This window comes from Dendropsophus ebraccatus, chromosome 9 (assembly GCF_027789765.1).
Source record: "Dendropsophus ebraccatus isolate aDenEbr1 chromosome 9, aDenEbr1.pat, whole genome shotgun sequence".
NCBI lineage: Eukaryota > Metazoa > Chordata > Amphibia > Anura > Hylidae > Dendropsophus > Dendropsophus ebraccatus.
Window position 1 is genome coordinate 2,616,080 of NC_091462.1, and position 24,433 is coordinate 2,640,512.

The window sequence follows — 24,433 nt, forward strand, 5'->3', positions numbered from 1 at the left end:
CAGTTTGATGTTTCTGTATTTTTCTATTACTAGTTTCTGGTACCAGATTAATTCTTCCAGGCACATTTTGACTTTTTTACATGTTTATATCTAAATAAATGAACTTGAATTAATTTATTTTGCATTATCGATATTAGTTTATATGTATACTGTAAATAAATATATATATATATATATATATATATATATACACACTTTTTTTTATTTATATATTTATTTATTTATTAACAGTATATTTAATTGCAAAAGCATGGATTCGTTTTAATTATGGTACTGTACAACGAAAATATCTTTATTAGAACGAAAATTAGTTTTATTAATTAATTATTAACTATTACAGGGATCGGCATTATTGCAGAGGATCGCTAACCCCGGTAATACCGCTCCCTGTAATACTGATTTTCACTATTTTTGCACTTTGGTTTTTTCCACTTTTTTCATTGTAATAGCAACTGCAACTACACGAAACTACTCTACCCTATCAGACTCCCACAATTCTAGCTGCATTTATTCAGCTGTTATAGCAAGGTGCGCTTTAGGTTCGGTTCGTACAAATCTAAACTTCACGAAAGTTCGCCGGATCAAACCGAACTTTTCAAAAGTTTGTTCATCCCTACTCAGAGTGGTATATATAGCCGTATCCCTCAGAGCGGTATATATATCTGTATCCCTCAGAGCGGTATATATAGCCGTATCCCTCAGAGCGGTATATATAGCCGTATCCCTCAGAGCGGTATATATATCTGTATCCCTCAGAGCGGTATATATATATCTGTATGCCTCAGAGCGGTATACATAGCCGTATCCCTCAGAGCGGTAAATATAGCCGTATCACTCAGGGCGGTATATATAGCTGTATCCCTCAGAGCGGTATATATAGCTGTATCCCTCAGAGCGGTATACATAGCCGTATCCCTCAGAGCGGTATATATAGCCGTATCCCTCAGAGCGGTATATATAGGCGTATCCCTCAGAGCAGTATATATAGCCGTATCCCTCAGAGCGGTATATATATCTGTATCCCTCAGAGCGGTATATATCTCTGTATCCCTCAGAGCGGTATATATAGCCGTATCCCTCAGCGGTATATATATCCGTATCCCTCAGAGCGGTATATATAGCCGGATACCTCAGAGTGGTATATATAGCCGTATCCCTCAGAGCGGTATATATATCTGTATCTTTCAGAGCGGTATATATAGCCGTATCCCTCAGAGCGGTATATATATCTGTATCTTTCAGAGCGGTATATATAGCCGTATCCCTCAGAGCGGTATATATATCTGTATCTTTCAGAGCGGTATATATAGCCGTATCCCTCAGAGCTGTATATATATCTGTATCCCTCAGAGCGGTATATATATCTGTATCTTTCAGAGCGGTATATATAGCCGTATCCCTCAGAGCGGTATATATAGCCGTATCCCTCAGAGCGGTATATATAGCCGTATCCCCCAGAGCGGTATATATAGTCGTATCCCTCAGAGCGGTATATATATATCTGTATCCCTCAGAGCGGTATATATATATCTGTATCCCTCAGAGCGGTATATATATCTGTATCCCTCAGAGCGGTATATATCTCTGTATCCCTCAGAGCGGTATATATAGCCGTATCCCTCAGCGGTATATATATCCGTATCCCTCAGAGCGGTATATATAGCCGGATACCTCAGAGCGGTATATATATCTGTATCTTTCAGAGCGGTATATATAGCCGTATCCCTCAGAGCTGTATATATATCTGTATGCCTCAGAGCGGTATATATAGCCGTATCCCTCAGAGCGGTATATATATCTGTATCTTTCAGAGCGGTATATATAGCCGTATCCCTCAGAGCTGTATATATATCTGTATCCCTCAGAGCGGTATATATATCTGTATCTTTCAGAGCGGTATATATATCTGTATCTTTCAGAGCGGTATATATAGCCGTATCCCTCAGAGCGGTATATATAGCCGTATCCCTCAGAGCGGTATATATAGTCGTATCCCTCAGAGCGGTATATATATATCTGTATCCCTCAGAGCGGTATATATATCTGTATCCCTCAGAGCGGTATATATAGCCGTATCCCTCAGAGCGGTATATATAGCCGTATCCCTCAGAGCGGTATATATAGCCGTATCCCTCAGAGCGGTATATATAGCCGAGCGGTATATATATCTGTATCCCTCAGAGCGGTATATATATCTGTATCCCTCAGAGCGGTATATATATATCTGTATCCCTCAGAGCGGTATATATATCTGTATCCCTCAGAGCGGTATATATAGCCGTATCCCTCCGAGCGGTATATATAGCTGTATCCCTCAGAGCGGTATATATAGCCGTATCCCTCAGAGCGGTATATATAGCCGTATCCCTCAGAGCGATATATATATTTGTATCCCTCAGAGCGGTATATATATCTGTATCCCTCAGAGCGGTATATATATCTGTATCCCTCAGAGCGGTATGTATAGCCGTATCCCTCAGAGCGGTATATATAGCCGTATCCCTCAGAGCGGTATATATAGCCGTATCCCTCAGAGCGGTATATATAGCCGTATCCCTCAGAGCGGTATATATAGCCGTATCCCTCAGAGCGGTATATATAGCCGTATCCCTCAGAGCGGTATATATATCTGTATCCCTCAGAGCGGTATATATAGCCGTATCCCTCAGAGCGGTATATATAGCCGTATCCCTCAGAGCGGTATATATAGCCGTATCCAGGTAATTTTTCTTATCTTTCCTTTTCTCCTTCTCTTCCACGTTCTGTATCTCGTCCTCTCAGAGATGGAAACGTTGATTGATGGGTACGAGGAAGGTAAGTGCCCCTCCCCCCTGCATCCATGGGGCCGCTTACATTGCCTGGTTTGTTACGTTGTTTCTTTTTTGCGTTTGTGCATGTGACTTACACAACCAATCATCTTCATGGACAGAAACCACGGAAATAAAGTTCTGATAGGAGAATCAATAAGACCTCACACAGCTGGAGGTTTGTTACAGTGTTTTGGTCCAGAAACTCTCCTGTCCTTTGGTCATAGTAATTATACTGCCATATACATCCCATAGCACACCGCCATATAGCGCCAGTACATTATAAAGTAACACCGGCCCTTGTCCTATGGGGAAATGTTGCTTTAAAAGTTCACTGATGTCTGCAGCCGGCCGTCCTGTCATATCCAGTGATAGCAAAGCCTGACACACTGCAACAACCCTTCTGCTGTGTAACAGATCAGGACGCAAGCTATTCGCTACTCTCTGAAGTCATTGTGGAGACCGGAGGAGCGGCCGGGTCTGTCCTAAGTCTCATCATCCCCTGGACGTCCCCTATAGTACAGCGTGACCTCGTCCCCTATAGTGCGGCCTGACCTCGTCCCCTATAGTGCGGCCTGACCTCGTCCCCTATAGTGCGGAGTGACCTCGTCCCCTATAGTGCGGCCTGACCTCGTCCCCTATAGTGCGGCCTGACCTCATCCCCTATAGTACGGAGTGACCTCGTCCCCTATAGTGCGGCCTGACCTCGTCCCCTATAGTACGGAGTGACCTCGTCCCCTATAGTGCGGCGTGACCTCGTCCCCTATAGTGCGGCCTGACCTCGTCCCCTATAGTTCGGAGTGACCTCGTCCCCTATAGTACGGAGTGACCTCGTCCCCTATAGTGCGGAGTGACCTCGTCCCCTATAGTGCGGCCTGACCTCGTCCCCTATAGTGCGCAGTGACCTCGTCCCCTATAGTGCGGCCTGACCTCGTCCCCTATAGTGCGGCCTGACCTCGTCCCCTATAGTGCGCAGTGACCTCGTCCCCTATAGTGCGGCCTGACCTCGTCCCCTATAGTGCGGCCTGACCTCGTCCCCTATAGCGCGGAGTGACCTCGTCCCCTATAGTGCGCAGTGACCTCGTCCCCTATAGTGCGGCCTGACCTCGTCCCCTATAGTGCGGCCTGACCTCGTCCCCTATAGTGCGGCCTGACCTCGTCCCCTATAGTGCGGAGTGACCTCGTCCCCTATAGTGCGGCCTGACCTCGTCCCCTATAGTACGGAGTGACCTCGTCCCCTATAGTACGGAGTGACCTCGTCCCCTATAGTACGGAGTGACCTCGTCCCCTATAGTGCGGAGTGACCTCGTCCCCTATAGTGCGGCCTGACCTCGTCCACTATAGTGCGGCCTGACCTCGTCCCCTATAGTACGGAGTGACCTCGTCCCCTATAGTACGGAGTGACCTCGTCCCCTATAGTGCGGAGTGACCTCGTCCCCTATAGTGTGGCCGTGACCTCGTCCCCTATAGTGCGGAAGTGACCTCGTCCCCTATAGTGCGGAGTGACCTCGTCCCCTATAGTGCGGAGTGACCTCATCCCCTATAGTACGGAGTGACCTCGTCCCCTATAGTGCGGAGTGACCTCAGTCCCCTATAGTAGCGAGCTGACCTCGTCCCCTATAGTACGGAGTGACCTCGTCCCCTATAGTGCGGCCTGACCTCGTCCCCTATAGTGCGGAGTGACCTCGTCCCCTATAGTGCGGAGTGACCTCGTCCCCTATAGTACGGAGTGACCTCGTCCCCTATAGTGCGGCCTGACCTCGTCCCCTATAGTACGGAGTGACCTCGTCCCCTATAGTGCGGCCTGACCTCGTCCCCTATAGTGCGGCGTGACCTCGTCCCCTATAGTGCGGCCTGACCTCGTCCCCTATAGTGCGGAGTGACCTCGTCCCCTATAGTGCGGCCTGACCTCGTCCCCTATAGTGCGGAGTGACCTCGTCCCCTATAGTGCGGCCTGACCTCGTCCCCTATAGTGCGGAGTGACCTCGTCCCCTATAGTACGGAGTGACCTCGTCCCCTATAGTACGGAGTGACCTCGTCCCCTATAGTGCGGAGTGACCTCGTCCCCTATAGTGCGGCCTGACCTCGTCCCCTATAGTGCGGCCTGACCTCGTCCCCTATAGTACGGAGTGACCTCGTCCCCTATAGTGCGGAGTGACCTCGTCCCCTATAGTACGGAGTGACCTCGTCCCCTATAGTACGGAGTGACCTCGTCCCCTATAGTACGGAGTGACCTCGTCCCCTATAGTACGGAGTGACCTCGTCCCCTATAGTGCGGAGTGACCTCGTCCCCTATAGTACGGAGTGACCTCGTCCCCTATAGTACGGAGTGACCTCGTCCCCTATAGTACGGAGTGACCTCGTCCCCTATAGTGTGGCCTGACCTCGTCCCCTATAGTGCGGAGTGACCTCGTCCCCTATAGTGCGGAGTGACCTCGTCCCCTATAGTGCGGAGTGACCTCGTCCCCTATAGTGCGGCCTGACCTCGTCCCCTATAGTACGGAGTGACCTCGTCCCCTATAGTACGGAGTGACCTCGTCCCCTATAGTACGGCCTGACCTCGTCCCCTATAGTGCGGCCTGACCTTGTCCCCTATAGTACGGAGTGACCTCGTCCCCTATAGTACGGCCTGACCTCGTCCCCTATAGTGCGGCCTGACCTCGTCCCCTATAGTACGGAGTGACCTCGTCCCCTATAGTGCGGCCTGACCTCGTCCCCTATAGTGCGGCCTGACCTCGTCCCCTATAGTGCGGAGTGACCTCGTCCCCTATAGTGCGGAGTGACCTCGTCCCCTATAGTGCGGAGTGACCTCGTCCCCTATAGTGCGGCCTGACCTCGTCCCCTATAGTGCGGAGTGACCTCGTCCCCTATAGTGCGGCCTGACCTCGTCCCCTATAGTACGGAGTGACCTCGTCCCCTATAGTACGGAGTGACCTCGTCCCCTATAGTACGGAGTGACCTCGTCCCCTATAGTGTGGCCTGACCTTGTCCCCTATAGTGCGGCCTGACCTCGTCCCCTATAGTACGGAGTGACCTCGTCCCCTATAGTGCGGCCTGACCTCGTCCCCTATAGTGCGGCCTGACCTCGTCCCCTATAGTGCGGCGTGACCTCGTCCCCTATAGTGCGGCCTGACCTCGTCCCCTATAGTGCGGAGTGACCTCGTCCCCTATAGTGCGGAGTGACCTCGTCCCCTATAGTGCGGAGTGACCTCGTCCCCTATAGTGCGGAGTGACCTCGTCCCCTATAGTGCGGAGTGACCTCGTCCCCTATAGTGCGGCCTGACCTCATCCCCTATAGTACGGAGTGACCTTGTCCCCTATAGTGCGGCCTGACCTCGTCCCCTATAGTGCGGCCTGACCTCGTCCCCTATAGTGCGGAGTGACCTCGTCCCCTATAGTGCGGCCTGACCTCGTCCCCTATAGCACGGAGTGACCTCGTCCCCTATAGCACGGAGTGACCTCGTCCCCTATAGCGCGGAGTGACCTCGTCCCCTATAGCGCGGAGTGACCTCGTCCCCTATAGTGCGGAGTGACCTCGTCCTCTATAGTGCGGCCTGACCTCGTCCCCTATAGTACGGAGTGACCTCGTCCCCTATAGTGCGGAGTGACCTCGTCCCCTATAGTGCGGAGTGACCTCGTCCCCTATAGTACGGAGTGACCTCGTCCCCTATAGTGCGGCGTGACCTCGTCCCCTATAGTGCGGAGTGACCTCGTCCCCTATAGTGCGTCGGCCTACCTCGTCCCTATACTGCGCGTGACCTCGTCCCCTATAGTGCGGCCTGACCTCGTCCCTATAGTGCGGCCTGACCTCGTCCCCTATAGTACGGAGTGACCTCGTCCCCTATAGTGCGGTCCTGACCTTCGTCCCCCTATAGTGCGGCCTGACCTCGTCCCCTATAGTGCGGCCGACTCGTCCCCTATAGTACGGAGTGACCTCGTCCCCTCATAGTGCGGCCTGACCTAGTCCCCTATAGTACGGAGTGACCTCGTCCCCTATAGTGCGGCCCTGAACCTCGGTCCCCTATATGCGGCCTGACCTCGTCCCCTATAGTGCGTCCTGACCTCGTCCCCTATAGTACGGAGTGACCTCGTCCCCTATAGTGCGGAGTAACCTCGTCCCCTATAGTACGGAGTGACCTCGTCCCCTATAGTACGGAGTGACCTCGTCCCCTATAGTGCGGCCTGACCTCGTCCCCTATAGTACGGAGTGACCTCGTCCCCTATAGTGCGGCCTGACCTCGTCCCCTATAGTACGGAGTGACCTCGTCCCCTATAGTGCGGCCTGACCTCGTCCCCTATAGTACGGAGTGACCTCGTCCCCTATAGTACGGAGTGACCTCGTCCCCTATAGCGCGGAGTGACCTCGTCCCCTATAGCGCGGAGTGACCTCGTCCCCTATAGTGCGGAGTGACCTCGTCCCCTATAGTACGGAGTGACCTCGTCCCCTATAGTGCGGAGTGACCTCGTCCCCTATAGTACGGAGTGACCTCGTCCCCTATAGTGCGGAGTGACCTCGTCCCCTATAGTACGGAGTGACCTTGTCCCCTATAGTGCGGAGTGACCTCGTCCCCTATAGTGCGGAGTGACCTCGTCCCCTATAGTGCGGAGTGACCTCGTCCCCTATAGTGCGGCCTGACCTCGTCCCCTATAGTGCGGCCTGACCTCATCCCCTATAGTACGGAGTGACCTCGTCCCCTATAGTACGGAGTGACCTCGTCCCCTATAGTGCGGCCTGACCTCGTCCCCTATAGTGCGGAGTGACCTCGTCCCCTATAGTGCGGCCTGACCTCGTCCCCTATAGTGCGGCCTGACCTCGTCCCCTATAGTGCGGAGTGACCTCGTCCCCTATAGTACGGAGTGACCTCGTCCCCTATAGTACGGCGTGACCTCGTCCCCTATAGTACGGAGTGACCTCGTCCCCTATAGTGCGGAGTGACCTCGTCCCCTATAGTACGGAGTGACCTCGTCCCCTATAGTTCGGAGTGACCTCGTCCCCTATAGTGCGGAGTGACCTCGTCCCCTATAGTACGGAGTGACCTCGTCCCCTATAGTACGGAGTGACCTCGTCCCCTATAGTACGGAGTGACCTCATCCCCTATAGTACGGAGTGACCTCGTCCCCTATAGTGCGGCGTGACCGCGTCCCCTATAGTGCGGAGTGACCTTGTCCCCTATAGTACGGAGTGACCTCGTCCCCTATAGTACGGAGTGACCTCGTCCCCTATAGTGCGGCCTGACCTCGTCCCCTATAGTATGGAGTGACCTCGTCCCCTATAGTACGGAGTGACCTCGTCCCCTATAGTGCCGCCTGACCTCGTCCCCTATAGTACGGAATGACCTCGTCCCCAATAGTGCGGCCTGACCTCGTCCCCTATAGTGCGGAGTGACCTCGTCCCCTATAGTGCGGCCTGACCTCGTCCCCTATAGTGTGGAGTGACCTCGTCCCCTATAGTGCGGAGTGACCTCGTCCCCTATAGTACGGAGTGACCTCGTCCCCTATAGTACGGAGTGACCTCGTCCCCTATAGTACGGAGTGACCTCGTCCCCTATAGTGCGGAGTGACCTCGTCCCCTATAGCGCGGAGTGACCTCGTCCCCTATAGTACGGAGTGACCTCGTCCCCTATAGTGCCGCCTGACCTCGTCCCCTATAGTACGGAGTGACCTCGTCCCCTATAGTACGGAGTGACCTCGTCCCCTATAGTACGGAGTGACCTCGTCCCCTATAGTGCGGAGTGACCTCGTCCCCTATAGTGCCGCCTGACCTCGTCCCCTATAGTACGGAGTGACCTCGTCCCCTATAGTACGGAGTGACCTCGTCCCCTATAGTGCGGAGTGACCTCGTCCCCTATAGTACGGAGTGACCTCGTCCCCTATAGTACGGAGTGACCTCGTCCCCTATAGTGCGGAGTGACCTCGTCCCCTATAGTACGGAGTGACCTCGTCCCCTATAGTGCGGAGTGACCTCGTCCCCTATAGTGCGGCCTGACCTCGCCCCCTATAGTACGGAGTGACCTCGTTCCCTATAGTGCGGCCTGACCTCGTCCCCTATAGTGCGGAGTAAAAGGACGCTGGTTGACCTCAGGGAGATCAACCAAAACACCGCAGAGACACCATCACGTGTCTCAACGTCAGTGTATTCTAGAACATTGCCCCCTGAGAAATCAAATATACAAAAGAACACTGCAGAGACACCATCACATATCTCGATGTCAGTGAACTAGCCAGATCTTCCTCCGGGAAGGAACAAACAAGCCAAGGAATGTCTCCAATTAAGGAGACCACCTCAGCAAGGTATCCATCCACCGACAGCTGTTTCAGGGTTTTTGCCCCTCACCAGTGTGGAGTAGGTTTCTGGCTAGTGGGAGCAATTACTTTGATTTCCAGGGGGCAATGTTCTAGAATACACTGACGTTTAGACACGTGGTGGTGTCTCCAGGGCTGTTTCTAGGTAATTTGGACTACAGGGCGAATCTTGCTAAAAGTGCCCCCCCCCCCCCCAAAAAAAAAGTAATTCCGTGACTTCTGCAGTGAAGTCAGTAGGTATGTGGGTTGCCCCCTGTATGTAGGATTCCCTGCTGTGCCCCCATATAGTAATAATCCCCCCAGTGGTCCCCCTTATAGTAATAATCCCCCCTGTGCTCCCCCCCATAGTACTAATCCCCCTGTGCAGTACAGATAGTAATAGCCCCATACAGGATAGCCTTCCCCCTGTGGTATAGACCCACTGTATAGCCCCCCATAGTAATGCCCTCCCCTCGTGTAGACCCCCAAAGTATATCCCTCTCCCCAAGTAGCCCCCCATAGTATAGCCCTCCCCCTGAGTAACCCCCCATAGTATAGTTCTCCCTGTGTAGCCTTCCATACTATTGGCCCCATTGTAGCCCCCACATTGTAGCAGTTATGAGAAAAAAAAAATACACTCACCTCTCCTGGATCCTGCGGCAGCCTCTCCCTCTGTCTGGCAGCTGGTCTTGTAAGTACAGTGAGCTTCCGGCACAGGCAGACTGTCACACACCTGCCTGGAAGCTCACAGCTGTAGCCCCGGACTTCTCTCCTCGGTGGCGGTCATTTTATCACGTCACATGTCCACTGCCAAACAGAAGAGAGAAGTCCGGGCGCTGCGGGGCTACAGCAGTGAGCTTCCGGGCAGGTGTGTGACAGGCTGCTGTGCCAGAAGCTCACTGTACTAGATCCGGCTGCCTGGAGGGACCGGCCCGGGGGACGCACGCCGGGCGGGGTGGCAGCGATCTGGGCAGCTTATGGGGCAGGTGGCTGGGCGGCCAGCGCCCCCTAGCTGTCGGCGCCCCGTGCTGTCGCCCGGCCCGCCCGCCACTAGAAACGGCCCTAGGTGTCTCTGCAGTGTTTTGGTTGATCTCCCTAAGGTCAACCAGCGTCCTTTTGCATGCACTTACTAGTCATTGCTCCCACTAGCCAGAAACCTACTCCACACTGATGAGGGGCAAAACCCCCGAAACAGCTGTCTGTGGATGGATACCTTGCTTAGGTGGTTTCCTTAATTGGAGACATTTCTTGGCTTGGTTGTTCCTTCCCGGAGGAAGATCTGGCTAGTTCACTGACATCGAGATATGTGATGGTGTCTCTGCAGTGTTCTCTTGCTATAGTGCAAAGTGACCTCGTCCCCTATAGTGCATACATACTCGTCCCCCCATACTGAGGGAAGTGCCCCCCCCTATAATGAGGGAAGCGTCCCCCCCTGTACTTAGGGAAGCGTCCCCCCCTATACTGAGGGAAGCGTCCCCCCCTATACTGAGGAAGCGCCCCCCTCTATACTGAGGGAAGCCCCCCCCCTATACTGAGGGAAGCGTCCCCCCCTATACTGAGGAAGCGCCCCCCTCTATACTGAGGGAAGCCCCCCCCCCCTATACTGAGGAAGCGTCCCCCCCTATACTGAGGGAAGCGTTCCCCCCCCTATACTGAGGGAAGCGTCCCCCCCTATACTGAGGAAGCGCCCCCCTCTATACTGAGGGAAGCGTTCCCCCCCCCTATACTGAGGGAAGCGTCCCCCCCTATACTGAGGAAGCGCCCCCCTCTATACTGAGGGAAGCCCCCCCCCCTATACTGAGGAAGCGTCCCCCCCTATACTGAGGGAAGCGTTCCCCCCCCTATACTGAGGGAAGCGTCCCCCCCTATACTGAGGAAGCGCCCCCCTCTATACTGAGGGAAGCGTTCCCCCCCCTATACTGAGGGAAGCGTCCCCCCCCTATACTGAGGAAGCGCCCCCCTCTATACTGAGGGAAGCCCCCCCCTATACTGAGGAAGCGTCCCCCCCCTATACTGAGGGAAGCGTTCCCCCCCCTATACTGAGGGAAGCAGCCCCCCTATACTGAGGGAAGCCCCCCCCCTATACTGAGGAAGCGCCCCCCCCTATACTGAGGAAGCGTCCCCCCCTATACTGAGGGAAGCGCCCCCCCCCTGTCCTTAGGGAAGCGTCCCCCTGTACTTAGGGAAGCGTCCCCCCCTATACTGAGGGAAGCATCCCCCCCTATACTGAGGAAGCGCCCCCCCCCTATACTGAGGGAAGCCCCCCCTATACTGAGGGAAGCGTCCCCCCCCTATACTGAGGGAAGTGCCCCCCCCCCCTATACTGAGGGAAGCACCCCCCCCCCTATACTGAGGGAAGCAGCCCCCCTATACTGAGGGAAGCCCCCCCCCTATACTGAGGGAAGCGCCCCCCCCTATACTGAGGGAAGCAGCCCCCCTATACTGAGGGAAGCCCCCCCCCTATACTGAGGAAGCGCCCCCCCCTATACTGAGGAAGCGTCCCCCCCTATACTGAGGGAAGCGCCCCCCCCCTGTCCTTAGGGAAGCGTCCCCCTGTACTTAGGGAAGCGTCCCCCCCTATACTGAGGGAAGCATCCCCCCCTATACTGAGGAAGCGCCCCCCCCCTATACTGAGGGAAGCGTCCCCCCCCTATACTGAGGGAAGTGCCCCCCCCCCTATACTGAGGGAAGGCACCCCCCCCCCTATACTGAGGGAAGCAGCCCCCCCCTATACTGAGGGAAGCAGCCCCCCCTATACTGAGGGAAGCGCCCCCCCCTATACTGAGGGAAGCAGCCCCCCCCTATACTGAGGGAAGCCCCCCCCCCTATACTGAGGAAAGCGCCCCCCCCTATACTGAGGGAAGTGCCCCCCCCTATACTGAGGGAAGCCCCCCCCTATACTGAGGGAAGCCCCCCCCATATACTGAGGAAGCGGCCCCCCTATACTGAGGGTGGTGTGCACAAGGGTATACACAGGGTAGGGGCCCATATACACAGGGGGCAGGGGGCTGTATACACAGGGTAGGGGCCCATATACACAGGGGGCAGGGGGCTGTATAAACAGGGGGCAGGGGCTGTATACACAGGGGGCAGGGGCCGTATACACAGGGGCAGGGGGCTGTATACACAGGGGGCAGGGGCTGTATACACAGGGGCAGGGGGCTGTATACACAGGGGGCAGGGGATGTATACACAGGGGGCAGGGGATGTATACACAGGGGATGTATACACAGGGGGCAGGGGCCGTATACACAGGGGCAGGGGCTGTATACACAGGGGGCAGGGGCCGTATACACAGGGGGCAGGGGCCGTATACACAGGGGCAGGGGCTGTATACACAGGGGCAGGGGCCGTATACACAGGGGGCAGGGGCCGTATACACAGGGGCCGTATACACAGGGGGCAGGGGCTGTATACACAGGGGGCAGGGGCCGTATACACAGGGGCCGTATACACAGGGGGCAGGGGCCGTATACACAGGGGGCAGGGGCCGTATACACAGGGGGCAGGGGGCCGTATACACAGGGGGCAGGGGCCGTATACACAGGGGGCAGAGGGCTGTATACACAGGGGGCAGGGGCTGTATACACAGGGGGCAGGGGCAGTATACATAGGGGCAGGGGATGTATACACAGGGGGCAGAGGGCTGTATACACAGGGGGCAGTATACACAGGGGGCAGGGGCCGTATACACAGGGGGCAGGGGCTGTATACACAGGGGGCAGGCAGGGCCGTATACACAGGGGCCGTATACACAGGGGGCAGGGGCCGTATACACGGGGCAGGGGGCTGTATACACAGGGGCAGGGGCTGTATACACAGGGGGCAGGGGGCCGTATACACAGGGGGCTGTATACACAGGGGGCAGGGGCCGTATACACAGGGGACGTATACACAGGGGGCAGGGGCCGTATACACAGGGGGCAGGGGCCGTATACACAGGGGGCAGGGGCTGTATACACAGGGGCAGGGGCTGTATACACAGGGGGCAGGGGCCGTATACACAGGGGGCAGGGGCCGTATACACAGGGGCCGTATACACAGGGTGCAGGGGCCGTATACACAGGGGGCAGGGGCCGTATACACAGGGGCAGGGGCTGTATACACAGGGGGCAGGGGCCGTATACACAGGGGCCGTATACACAAGGGGCAGGGGCCGTATACACAGGGGGCAGGGGGCTGTATACACAGGGGGCAGGGGCTGTATACACAGGGGCAGGGGCTGTATACACAGGGGGCAGGGGCCGTATACACAGGGGCCGTATACACAGGGGGCAGGGGGCTGTATACACAGGGGCAGGGGCTGTATACACAGGGGCAGGGGCTGTATACACAGGGGGCAGGGGCTGTATACACAGGGGCCGTATACACAGGGGCCGTATACACAGGGGGCAGGGGCCGTATACACAGGGGGCAGGGGCCGTATACACAGGGGGCAGGGGCCGTATACACAGGGGGCAGGGGCTGTATACACAGGGGGCAGGGGCTGTATACACAGGGGCCAGGGGCTGTATACACAGGGGGCAGGGGCTGTATACACAGGGGCCAGGGGCTGTATACACAGGGGGCAGGGGCAGTATACACAGGGGGCAGGGGCAGTATACACAGGGGGCAGGGGCTGTATACACAAGGGGCAGGGGATGTATACACAGGGGGCAGGGGCAGTATACACAGGGGCCAGGGGCTGTATACACAGGGGGCAGGGGCTGTATACACAGGGGCCAGGGGCTGTATACACAGGGGGCAGGGGCTGTATACACAGGGGCAGGGGATGTATACACAGGGGGCCGTATACACAGGGGGCAGGGGCTGTATACACAGGGGGCAGGGGCTGTATACACAAGGGGCAGGGGATGTATACACAGGGGGCAGGGGCTGTATACACAGGGGCAGGGGCTGTATACACAGGGGGCCGTATACACAGGGGGCAGGGTCGTATACACAGGGGGCCGTATACACAGGGGGCAGGGGCCGTATACACTGGGGGCTGTATACACAGGGGGCAGGGGCTGTATACACAGGGGCAGGGGCCGTATACACAGGGGGCAGGGGCTGTATACACAGGGGGCCGTATACACAGGGAGCAGGGGCTGTATACACAGAGGGCAGGGGCTGTATACACAGGGGGCCGTATACACAGGGGGCAGGGGCTGTATACACAGGGGGCAGGGGCCGTATACACTGGGGGCTTTATACACAGGGGGCAGGGGCTGTATACACAGGGGCAGGGGGCTGTATACACAGGGGGCAGGCAGGGCCGTATACACAGGGGGCTTTATACACAGGGGGCAGGGGCTGTATACACAGGGAGCAGGGGCTGTATACACAGGGGCAGGGGGCTGTATACACAGGGGGCAGGGGCTGTATACACAGGGGGCAGGGGCTGTATACACAGGGGGCAGGGGCCGTATATACAGGGGCAGGGGCTGTATACACAGGGGGCAGGGGCTGTATACACAGGGGGCAGGGGCTGTATACACAGGGGGCAGGGGCTGTATACACAGGGGGCAGGGGCTGTATACACAGGGGGCAGGGGCCGTATATACAGGGGCAGGGGCTGTATACACAGGGGGCAGGGGCCGTATACACAGGGGGCCGTATACACTGGGGGCTGTATACACAGGGAGCAGGGGCTGTATACACAGGGGCAGGGGCTGTATACACAGGGGCAGGGGCCGTATACACAGGGGGCAGGGGATGTATACACAGGGGGCAGGGGCCGTATACACAGGGGGCCGTATACACTGGGGGCTGTATACACAGGGGGCAGGGGCTGTATACACAGGGGGCAGGGGCTGTATACACAGGGGCAGGGGCTGTATACACAGGGGCAGGGGCTGTATACACAGGGGCAGGGGCCGTATACACAGGGGGCAGGGGATGTATACACAGGGGGCAGGGGCTGTATACACAGGGGGCAGGGGCTGTATACACCTGAGGGCATCGCTCCATTATGGCCGCCCGTCAGTTCCTCACAGCAGCAGTACCTCTCCTGCCCCGATACACTGTAACGGCCTGAGGCTGTGGGGGTCCTCAGCTTCCTAACACAGACAGGTGCAGCCCGCTGAGGAGTGTGCCGCCTGCTGCTGTTGTTCTTGCACTTTGTGGCGTGGTTTGCAGCACTGACCTTTAACCTCTTCCCTCTGCAGAGCCCCGGAGTTATGTGGAGTCTGTGGCACGGACAGCAGCCCCCCCATCACCTAGCGCCCCCCAGGCCTACCAGCCGGACCCCCTGAGGAGGAGCGGTGGATACCCCTTCACTGCTCCCAGCCCCGTGTCTACCAGCAGCCCCATCCACAGCACCGACGGGTGAGCAGAGGACTGGGTAATAGTGCCGCCCCCTCCCTGCCGGGCCGGAGACCCCCATCCTCCCCAGGGCTGTGCTATATCCCATATATATCGCTCCTCTGAGCCTCAGGACCCCCAGCCACGTACTCACCGGCATCACGAAGAGGAGCGTCATGTGCAGCCGGCCTGACACCCCTCATCCTGCTAATGTAGTGCACAGTATGGCGGTAGACCCCGCTCTCCTCTCCTCCTTACTAATGTAGAGCTGTGGGTATGGTGCACAGTATGGCGGTAGACCCCACTCACTGCTCTCCTCCTTACTAATGTAGAGCTGTGGGTATGGTGCACAGTATGGCGGTAGACCCCGCTCTCCTCTCCTCCTTACTAATGTAGAGCTGTGGGTATGGTGCACAGTATGGCGGTAGACCCCACTCACTGCTCTCCTCCTTACTAATGTAGAGCTGTGGGTATGGTGCACAGTATGGCGGTAGACCCCGCTCTCCTCTCCTTCTCCTTACTAATGTAGAGCTGTGGGTATGGTGCACAGTATGGCGGTAGACCCCACTCACTGCTCTCCTCCTTACTAATGTAGAGCTGTGGGTATGGTGCACAGTATGGCGGTAGACCCCGCTCTCCTCTCCTTCTCCTTACTAATGTAGAGCTGTGGGTATGGTGCACAGTATGGCGGTAGACCCCGCTCACTGCTCTCCTCCTTACTAATGTAGAGCTGTGGGTATGGTGCACAGTATGGCGGTAGACCCCGCTCTCCTCTCCTTCTCCTTAGTAATGTAGAGCTGTGGGTATGGTGCACAGTATGGCGGTAGACCCCGATCACTGCTCTCCTCCTTACTAATGTAAAGCTGTGGGTATGCTGCACAGTATGGCGGTAGACCCCGCTCACTGCTCTCCTCCTTACTAATGTAGAGCTGTGGGTATGGTGCACAGTATGGCGGTAGACCCCGCTCACTGCTCTCCTCCTTACTAATGTAGAGCTGTGGGTATGGTGCACAGTATGGCGGTAGACCCCGCTCACTGCTCTCCTCCTTACTAATGTAGAGCTGTGGGTATGCTGCACAGTATGGCGGTAGACCCCGCTCTCCTCTCCTCCTTACTAATGTAGAGCTGTGGGTATGCTGCACAGTATGGCGGTAGACAATGTTCTCCTCTTCTTCTCCTTAGGGTGTGTCCATCAGCAGAAGGCAGCATCCGGATTCCCAGTCCGGCCCAGCCATCGGTGGATTCCATCTTCCACTCCACCAGTCTGTCTCATCCTTCACCGCAGAGCAGTTACCAGAATTCGTCGCCAACCCCGCCCTCCATGACACCCCTGGCAGGAACCAGCTCGTACGAGGGCTACTCCTATAGCCCCAATAACGCCATCACACAGACCGATGGATACTCTGAGGTCCCGCTGAGCGCCATGGCCGGGTATGTGGTTTATGGCAGCCCCCAACCTGTGCACAGAACAGTGGGCACCAACACCGTGGGCACCAACACCCCACCCAGCCCAGGATTTGTACGCAGGGTGGTCACTCCAACTATGTCCAATGCCCCTGGAAGTCCAAGCCTGAGCAGACACCCCCTGGGGGTACAGAGTGGCAGTGCAGCCACCCCGGGAAGCCCCAGCTTGTCTCGCCACCAGGCTGTGATGAGTGGTAGTGCCCCGGTGACACCTGGCAGCCCCAGCATGGAGCGACACGGCATGTACGGCTTCTCCACCCCTGAGGAACGGCGGCCAACCCTCTCACGGCAGAGCAGTGCGTCGGGATACCAGGCCCCATCCACTCCAAGCTTCCCAGTGTCTCCTGCCTACTACCAGGGCATTGGCAGCCCATCGTCGTCTTCACCAGACTCCACCCTGTACCGGCAGGGAAGCCCCGTACCACTGCCCGAGAAGCGGAGGATGTCCTCGGGGGACCGCTCCAACAGCCTGCCCAACTACTCCACCCTGAACGGCAAGAGCTCGCCCCTGTCCAGCGGGATGTCCAGCCCCAGCGGGGGCAGCACCATGGCATTCACACACACCCTGCCAGACTTCTCCAAGTTCTCAATGTCAGGTAATCACATGAGAGGGTGAGATGCCCTGCAGAGGTTCCCAGCAGTGACCTCCAACCTGTGACATAACTACATCTCCCAGCATGCCCTCCCAGCATTTCCCCTTCTTTTTCAGATGGAAGTCCGGAGACGCGAGCAAATGTCAAGTTTGTCCAAGACACATCCAAGTACTGGTACAAGCCGGAGATCTCCAGAGATCAGGGTGAGTGCCAGACCATCTCGTGTGTTCGACCCGACGGGCCTGAGCACTGACCCCGACCCTCGTCCCCCTGACCCCCAGCCACTGACCCTCGTCCCCCTGACCCCCAGCCATTGACCCTCGTCCCCCTGACCCCCAGCCACTGACCCTCGTCCCCCTGACCCCCAGCCACTGACCCTCGTCCCCCTGACCCTCATCCCCCTGACCCCAGCCACTGACCCTCATCCCCCTGACACCCAGCCACTGACCCTCGTCCCCCTGACCCCCAGCCACTGACCCTCGTCCCCCTGACCCCCAGCCACTGACCCTCGTCCCCCTGACCCCCAGCCACTGACCCTCGTCCCCCTGACCGCCAGCCACTGACCCTCGTCCCCCTGACCCCCAGCCACTGACCCTCGTCCCCCTGACCATGTCTCCTCTCTCCTGCAGCAATCGCTTTACTGAAAGAGCGAGAACCGGGCACCTTCATCATCCGGGATAGCCACTCCTTCAGAGGAGCCTATGGACTGGCCATGAAGGTGGCCACCCCTCCCCCCACTCCTGCCCAGCCCAGCAAGAAAGGTGAGTGTTCCACCTACAAGACCATATCCCAGAACCTCTCGTGTATCCTACTAAGTGACCGTTCTGCCCCCAGGAGACTCCACAAATGAGCTGGTGAGACATTTCCTCATAGAGACCAGTCCCCGAGGAGTCAAGCTAAAGGGATGTCCCAATGAGCCATACTTTGGTAAGAACTTCAATACATTACTGATCCTGTACTGATCCCGAGTTACATCCTGTATTATACCCCAGAGCTGCACTCACTATTCTGCTGGTGAGGTCACTGTGTACATACATTACATTACTGATCCTGAGTTACATCCTGTAATTCTTTTATTAGAAAAATAGAAAAATTAACAAATACATAAACCAAAATCAGGCATATCCAGCCATAACAAAAACCAATACAATACTAAACTTGTCTTGTCATGAAAAAAAAAAACATCCAGTGTTTCAAAATTGTGAAATAAACAACAAAATAATCGCACACACCTGCCTCACATGGCCAGTCCAGCTTTATGTTTAAAGATAGCAAAAAACAAAAAACAAAAACTTCATAGCACACAGATTAAAGGCCGCATAGGGCCAAATGCCATATAGGCCATGAAATAGCTGAACTTAAAGTTGTCCCAGCTGGGATATAACCAAAGAAAAATAACACACATACCTTAGCCTGCTCACCCCTATTCCCACCAACAACCCTCCTACACACACATGCACACCAACGTGTTTCACCCCCGAACCCACCACCACCACCAAACACACAGCCCCCCAACCCCATACACACACACTAAATAACTTTAGATATAAATCTAATCACCTAACTAAAACTAACCTAAGAAAACAAGATAGCATTAAAAAAAAAAAAAAAAAAAAATCAGTACTACTACCTTTGTCATCATCATTAATAGAAATAATAAGAGATAAAAACCTCCCAAATCAACTGAAGAACAACAGGTCCGGCTGCCTTATATCTTACAATCAAAGAGAAAGCAAAGCAAAATTGATGCAAATAATAATAACAATGTAATAACTATGTGAAATAATAGCCTGTCTATCACACTACCTACACGCCCCAACACCCTCACCCCAAATCTAGACATAAGCCTAGGTCAGTATGTTCACTCCTGTCCCTCATTGACCCATGTCAGAACCATCAAGTAACCGTCCTGTGCATGAGCCTCAAGTTGTTGGAGTCCGCAGAGTTAGTCCGGATATAGCTCCGGCTCCATCGGCTCACGCCAGGAAAACACACGATCCAAACCCCCATCACCCACCCAACCTATTCTATACCCCAGAATGTATCACATTTTCCACCAAACTACCTAAACATATAGTGTAACACAACACATAACAATATGACCCAAGTTCGGTAGCCTGTAAGCCCTTTACCATTTATAACCTGATAGAAAACCAAAACAAAAAGCTAACGTGTCATGCACATCCCCCCACCGGGATCGGAGGATGGCAGACCGGGTACCATAATAATTTATAACCTATCCCTGACTATTCTCCCTACTCTCTCCCTAATACTATCCCTAAATATTAATCTAACCCTCACATTCTCCCTACTGCTGTCCCTATCTACACTGTCCCTAACCAGAATTATGGTCCCTCACCCAGTGGGTTCAGTACCTAGGGCACAGCAAAGGAAAAACCTCTCCACAGGAGAGAAGCCCTACTTGTACCCAGCCTGCCATACTCCAAAGACCTGATCTTCCCGAGGTCACCAGTGATGTTCCTACAGACCTCCACCTCGGAGAGGACTCTACGCTGTGTAGATACTAGACACCGTGCGTTCCACGTGTGGTACCTAACCACTAAGCTGACTAGAAATAACGTGCATCGATCTCGGCCACCCAGGTTCCTGAATGCCCCATAAGCCCACTCCGGATAGGTGAGACTGACCAACTGACTCCAACCCATGGAGGCGCCCACCCTGGTGTAAACCCCTATATTGAAGGGACAATGAAGCAGGAAATGATCCATGCTTTCCAGCGTATTCCCACACTCCTCTCGGGGACACCCCCGATCATCGGAGCTCCTGCACTTCAAGTTGTCCCTTACATATAGCTTCCCCTGGAAGCAGCGCCAGGCCAAATCCCAAAACTTCTGAGGGATCCGTTTCGAGTTTAAAAGACTAACCCCAACCTCTAGATCCCGACCTGGGCAATCCCTGAGCGCCAAGGGCTTCTGGAAATGGGTCAACAGAACCCTTTGGTCAAGGAATTTCCTTGACTGAGTCCTGATCTCCCACATTCCCAGACCCCACCGACGTATCATCTTCAGAGTCGGGGTAGCGTAAGCCGGAAGATACCCATGGGGTGTACGAAGGTCCTTCACTCGCCCTCCTGTCTCCCATTCCTGGAAGAAAGGCCGAAACCATTCCCTGCAGGAGAGTACCCACGGAGGAGCCCTCTCTTTCCAGAGGTTTGTGATGTTAGCTTTCAAGAAGGTGTTCACTAAGAACACCACAGGGTTCACCATAGACAAACCCCCTAGTCTCCTCGTGCGGTACGTAACCTCTCTCTTGACCAGGTTCAGCCTATTCCCCCATAACAGCTGGAAGAACAGGCTGTAGATCCTAGTATAGGAAGCCTCTGGCAAGATACATACACTGCCCAGGTAGATGAACAAAGGGAGCAGGTACGATTTGATCAGGTGTACCCTTTCCCTGAGGGTCAAAGACCAACCCTTCCACTGGTCCACCCTCTGAGCGGCATTCTGGAGCCTACCATCCCAGTTTTTAGTGGGGTAATCACCCTGGCCGAATGTAATGCCTAGGATTTTTGCTGATTCTTGGGGCCCTGGAAGGGTGCCCGGGAGATCAAACTCGGGATCTCCCCCTCCCAGCCAGAGACTTTCACACTTATCCGGGTTGATGCTGGACCCAGATGCCTCTGAGTAGCGGTCCACCTCCGACATCACCATATCGACCTCCTCTCTCTCTCTCTCTCTCTCTCTCGAGGACACGAAGATAGTGACATCATCAGCGTACGCTACCACTCTCAGGGTGGCTTCTGGCTCCTCCAGGCTCATCCCGACCCCTGCCAATGGTCCACAACCAACCCTCCTAAGGAAAGGGTCGATCGCGAACACATACAACAGTGGGCTCAAAGGACAGCCCTGGCGAACACCAGACCCAACCGCAAAAGAGCGGCCAGAGCAACCGTTCACCAGCGAGAAACTCTCTGCCCCTGCATACAAGATCTTAAGCCAATTGACAAAAGTATCTGGTAGGCCATATCTCAGAAGGACGGACCAGAGGTACTCATGGTTCACCTGATCAAATGCTTTGGCCTGATCCAGTGACAGCAAGTACCCCTTCCAAAGACCTGCACTACTCCGCTCCACTGCCTCCCTGACACTAAGGACAGCACTTAAGGTGCTTCGGCCTGGAACAGAGCAGTGCTGAGCCTCCGAAAGAAGCCGCGGTGCAAACTTCACCAGCCGATTAAACAGTATCTTTGCCAGAAGCTTCCTGTCCACATTGAGAAGAGCTATGGGCCTCCAATTTTCAATACGGCTCGAATCTTTACCCTTTGACAGAAGAATCAGGGCTGACCTCCTCATTGACCTCGGCAGAGTGCCCGAGGAAAGACACTCATTGAAGACCTCGGTCAAGAGGGGAACCAAGAGGTCCCTAAAGGTCTTATACCACTCAGATGTTAAGCCATCTGGACCTGGGGACTTCTTCAGGGCAAGCCCTTCAATCGCCAGTCTAACTTCCTCTTCCCTGATCTCTTCTGCCAAATCATCAAGAGAGGGGTCTACCCCTGGCTCAGGAATGGCTTCAGCCAGGAAACCCGACATCACATCTCGATCTAGATCCTTCCTCCCCAAGAGGTGTGAGTAAAAGGATCTGACGACCTCCAGGATCCCTGATCTGGACCGGTTCAGAGATCCCGTACTATCAACCAGTCCAGTCACAATCTTACTACTCACTGACATCTTACAGTTTCTGTAGGGGTCGGGCGAGCGGTAACTCCCGAAATCCCTCTCAAAAACTAAAGATGTGTGCCTATCATATTGACACCTCATGAGCAAGGCTTTCACTCTGGAGATCTCCTCTCTACTACCTCCAGTCGAGACGAGATGCTCGAGCTTCCTCCTCAAGCCCTGATACACACGATACCTATTCAGGGACCTGAGGCTCGAGAGCTGGCGGAAGAACCTCGCAACCCGCTTCTTGAATATCTCCCACCACTCTGACTTACTACTACATAGGCCCAGTAAAGGTACCTGACTCTGAAGAAAATCCTCAAAGGATTGTCTTCCCTCTGCTTCTTCCAGGAGGGACGAATTCAGCCTCCAGTAGCCTCTAACCATCCGGGGGGTCTCTGAAACATTCAGGGAAAACAAAATTAGACAGCGATCGGAGAACTCCACCTCAACCACGGACACTGCGGAAGAGACGGCTTCCTCCTTTAAATAAAACCTGTCTAATCTAGACCTGCAGCTACCTCGATGATAGGTGAAACCCGCGTGGCCTGAGGGGGTCCGGATGTGGGCATCCTCTAGGCGAGCTTCCCTAACTATGCTGATCAGGGCCATGCTATCATAAGCCAGCATGTCTTTGGCACCTCTCCTGTCCTGAGACCTCGTGATATTGTTGAAGTCTCCACCAAAGACCACCTGCCGACTCATAAAAAGAAAAGGCTTAATCCTCATAAAAAGGCTTTTACGGTCCCACTTAGTCTGTGGGGCATAGATGTTAATGAGCCGGAGCTCTTGCCCCTTCATGAGGACATCCAAGATCAGGCACCTCCCCATTTCTAACTCAATAACCCGTCTGCATTCTACAGGAGCGGTAAAAAAGACCGCCACCCCACTATACGGCTCAGCTGCAAGAGACCAGTGTGAAGGCCCATGCCTCCACTCTCGCTTGGCTTTTATTAGAGAGGCTAGATCTGTCAACCTGGTCTCCTGCAAAAACAAAATGTCGGCGTTAATACGACCGAGAAAATCAAAGGCTGCGAATCTAGCCGTATCCGACTTAATGCTGGCACAGTTAATGGATGCCAGCGTCAATGGGGTGAGTGCCGCCATCATGGGTGATTGAGTTGGACGGCCTTAAACTTCTACTTACTTGTTTTCTTTCCTTTTTTCTTTCCACCCCCTTCAACATCAGAGGAAGACCCCTTAGATGGTTCCTTAGCCCGTTTTAGAGAGGTGGACATATCCATCTCTTGATCTTCACTTCCCCCACCTGAGGCCACCTGACCCCCTGAGGAAACTGCCTCTGGGGGAGCAGGCTCGGCACCTCCTGGAGGTTCCTCTGCCCTAGACACCAGTCCCTCAACCTCTCCCTCTAAAAATGGAGAGGTTTCTTCACTGAGGGACTGATATCTGTTAGATAGACCGATCAGAGGGGGGGTCAGTCGGGGCATCCTTTGACATCTGGCCTTTAATAATTTTTTGGGAAGACGAAGAAGTCGCCTTAGATTTTTTAGGCATCTTCTTAACATTCTTCCTTCTGCTGCGCTTGCGTTTTTCCTCTTGCCATCTCCCTCCATCCAAGGTCCCTGCTCCTTCTGCGCCTTTCCTCTCGCCTAAGCTGAGTGGGGCTCTTACGCTTTTCCTTGTCAGTTTTCTTCCTTGGCTCTGGTGCTCCCTCTCCTCTGCTGGTCCCCTCCCCCGCTGAGGCAACCTCAGGGCCCTCCCCAGCTCGGGTGGCTGCAGCATAAGAGAAAGAACGGGGACACTTACTAAATGGGTGACCAAGGTCACCACACAGGTGGCCCCTAATCCGGCCACAGGATGCAGCAAGATGACCCTCCGCACCGCACAGTGCGCACATCAGCTTAGAGCAGTTTGCGCTAAAGTGGGTGGGATCACCGCACCTGTGGCACAGCTTCGGTTGCCCCTGGTAAAAAACCTGGATTCTGTCGCGACCAAGGAAAGCGGCTGATGGTATGTGCGCAACAGTATTGCCTGAACGTTTTAGACGGACTGAGAACGTCCAGGCCCCAGACCAGATGCCATGCTGATCAAAGTTCTTCTGGGGAACGTCCGTCACTTCTCTGTACCTGCCCAACCAAGTCATGATGTCATAACAAGAAAGTGATTTGTAACGTGTCAAAACGGTCACTTTCTTTACCATGCTCTGGCGAGATATCGCTTTAACAATGAAATCTCACCATCCGGGCTCGTCCTTCACCAGCTCTTAATTAGACCAGAAAAGTTCAAGCCCCTCTGGTCTTACAAACCTGATGTGGAACTCAGAGGAGCCGTAGGGGTGGATCAAGGTAAAGATGTCACT

At 54.8% G+C, this 24,433-nt stretch overlaps 1 protein-coding gene across 7 annotated transcripts in view; it reads left to right on the forward strand.

The window, feature by feature from the left end:
• TNS1 (tensin 1) overlaps positions 1-24,433 on the forward strand; it is a 362,619-nt gene that overhangs the window by 312,261 nt on the left and 25,925 nt on the right. For 4 of the 7 annotated variants that reach the window (XM_069982318.1, XM_069982317.1, XM_069982321.1 and 1 more), the window contains 6 exons: positions 2,782-2,814; positions 15,239-15,398; positions 16,557-17,434; positions 17,548-17,634; positions 18,061-18,192; positions 18,266-18,358. In XM_069982318.1, coding sequence (XP_069838419.1) covers positions 2,782-2,814; positions 15,239-15,398; positions 16,557-17,434; positions 17,548-17,634; positions 18,061-18,192; positions 18,266-18,358 — 1,383 coding nt within the window. The remainder of the gene's footprint in view (positions 1-2,781; positions 2,815-15,238; positions 15,399-16,556; positions 17,435-17,547; positions 17,635-18,060; positions 18,193-18,265; positions 18,359-24,433) is intronic. The other 3 variants (XM_069982319.1, XM_069982324.1, XM_069982320.1) reach the window with 2 other exon arrangements.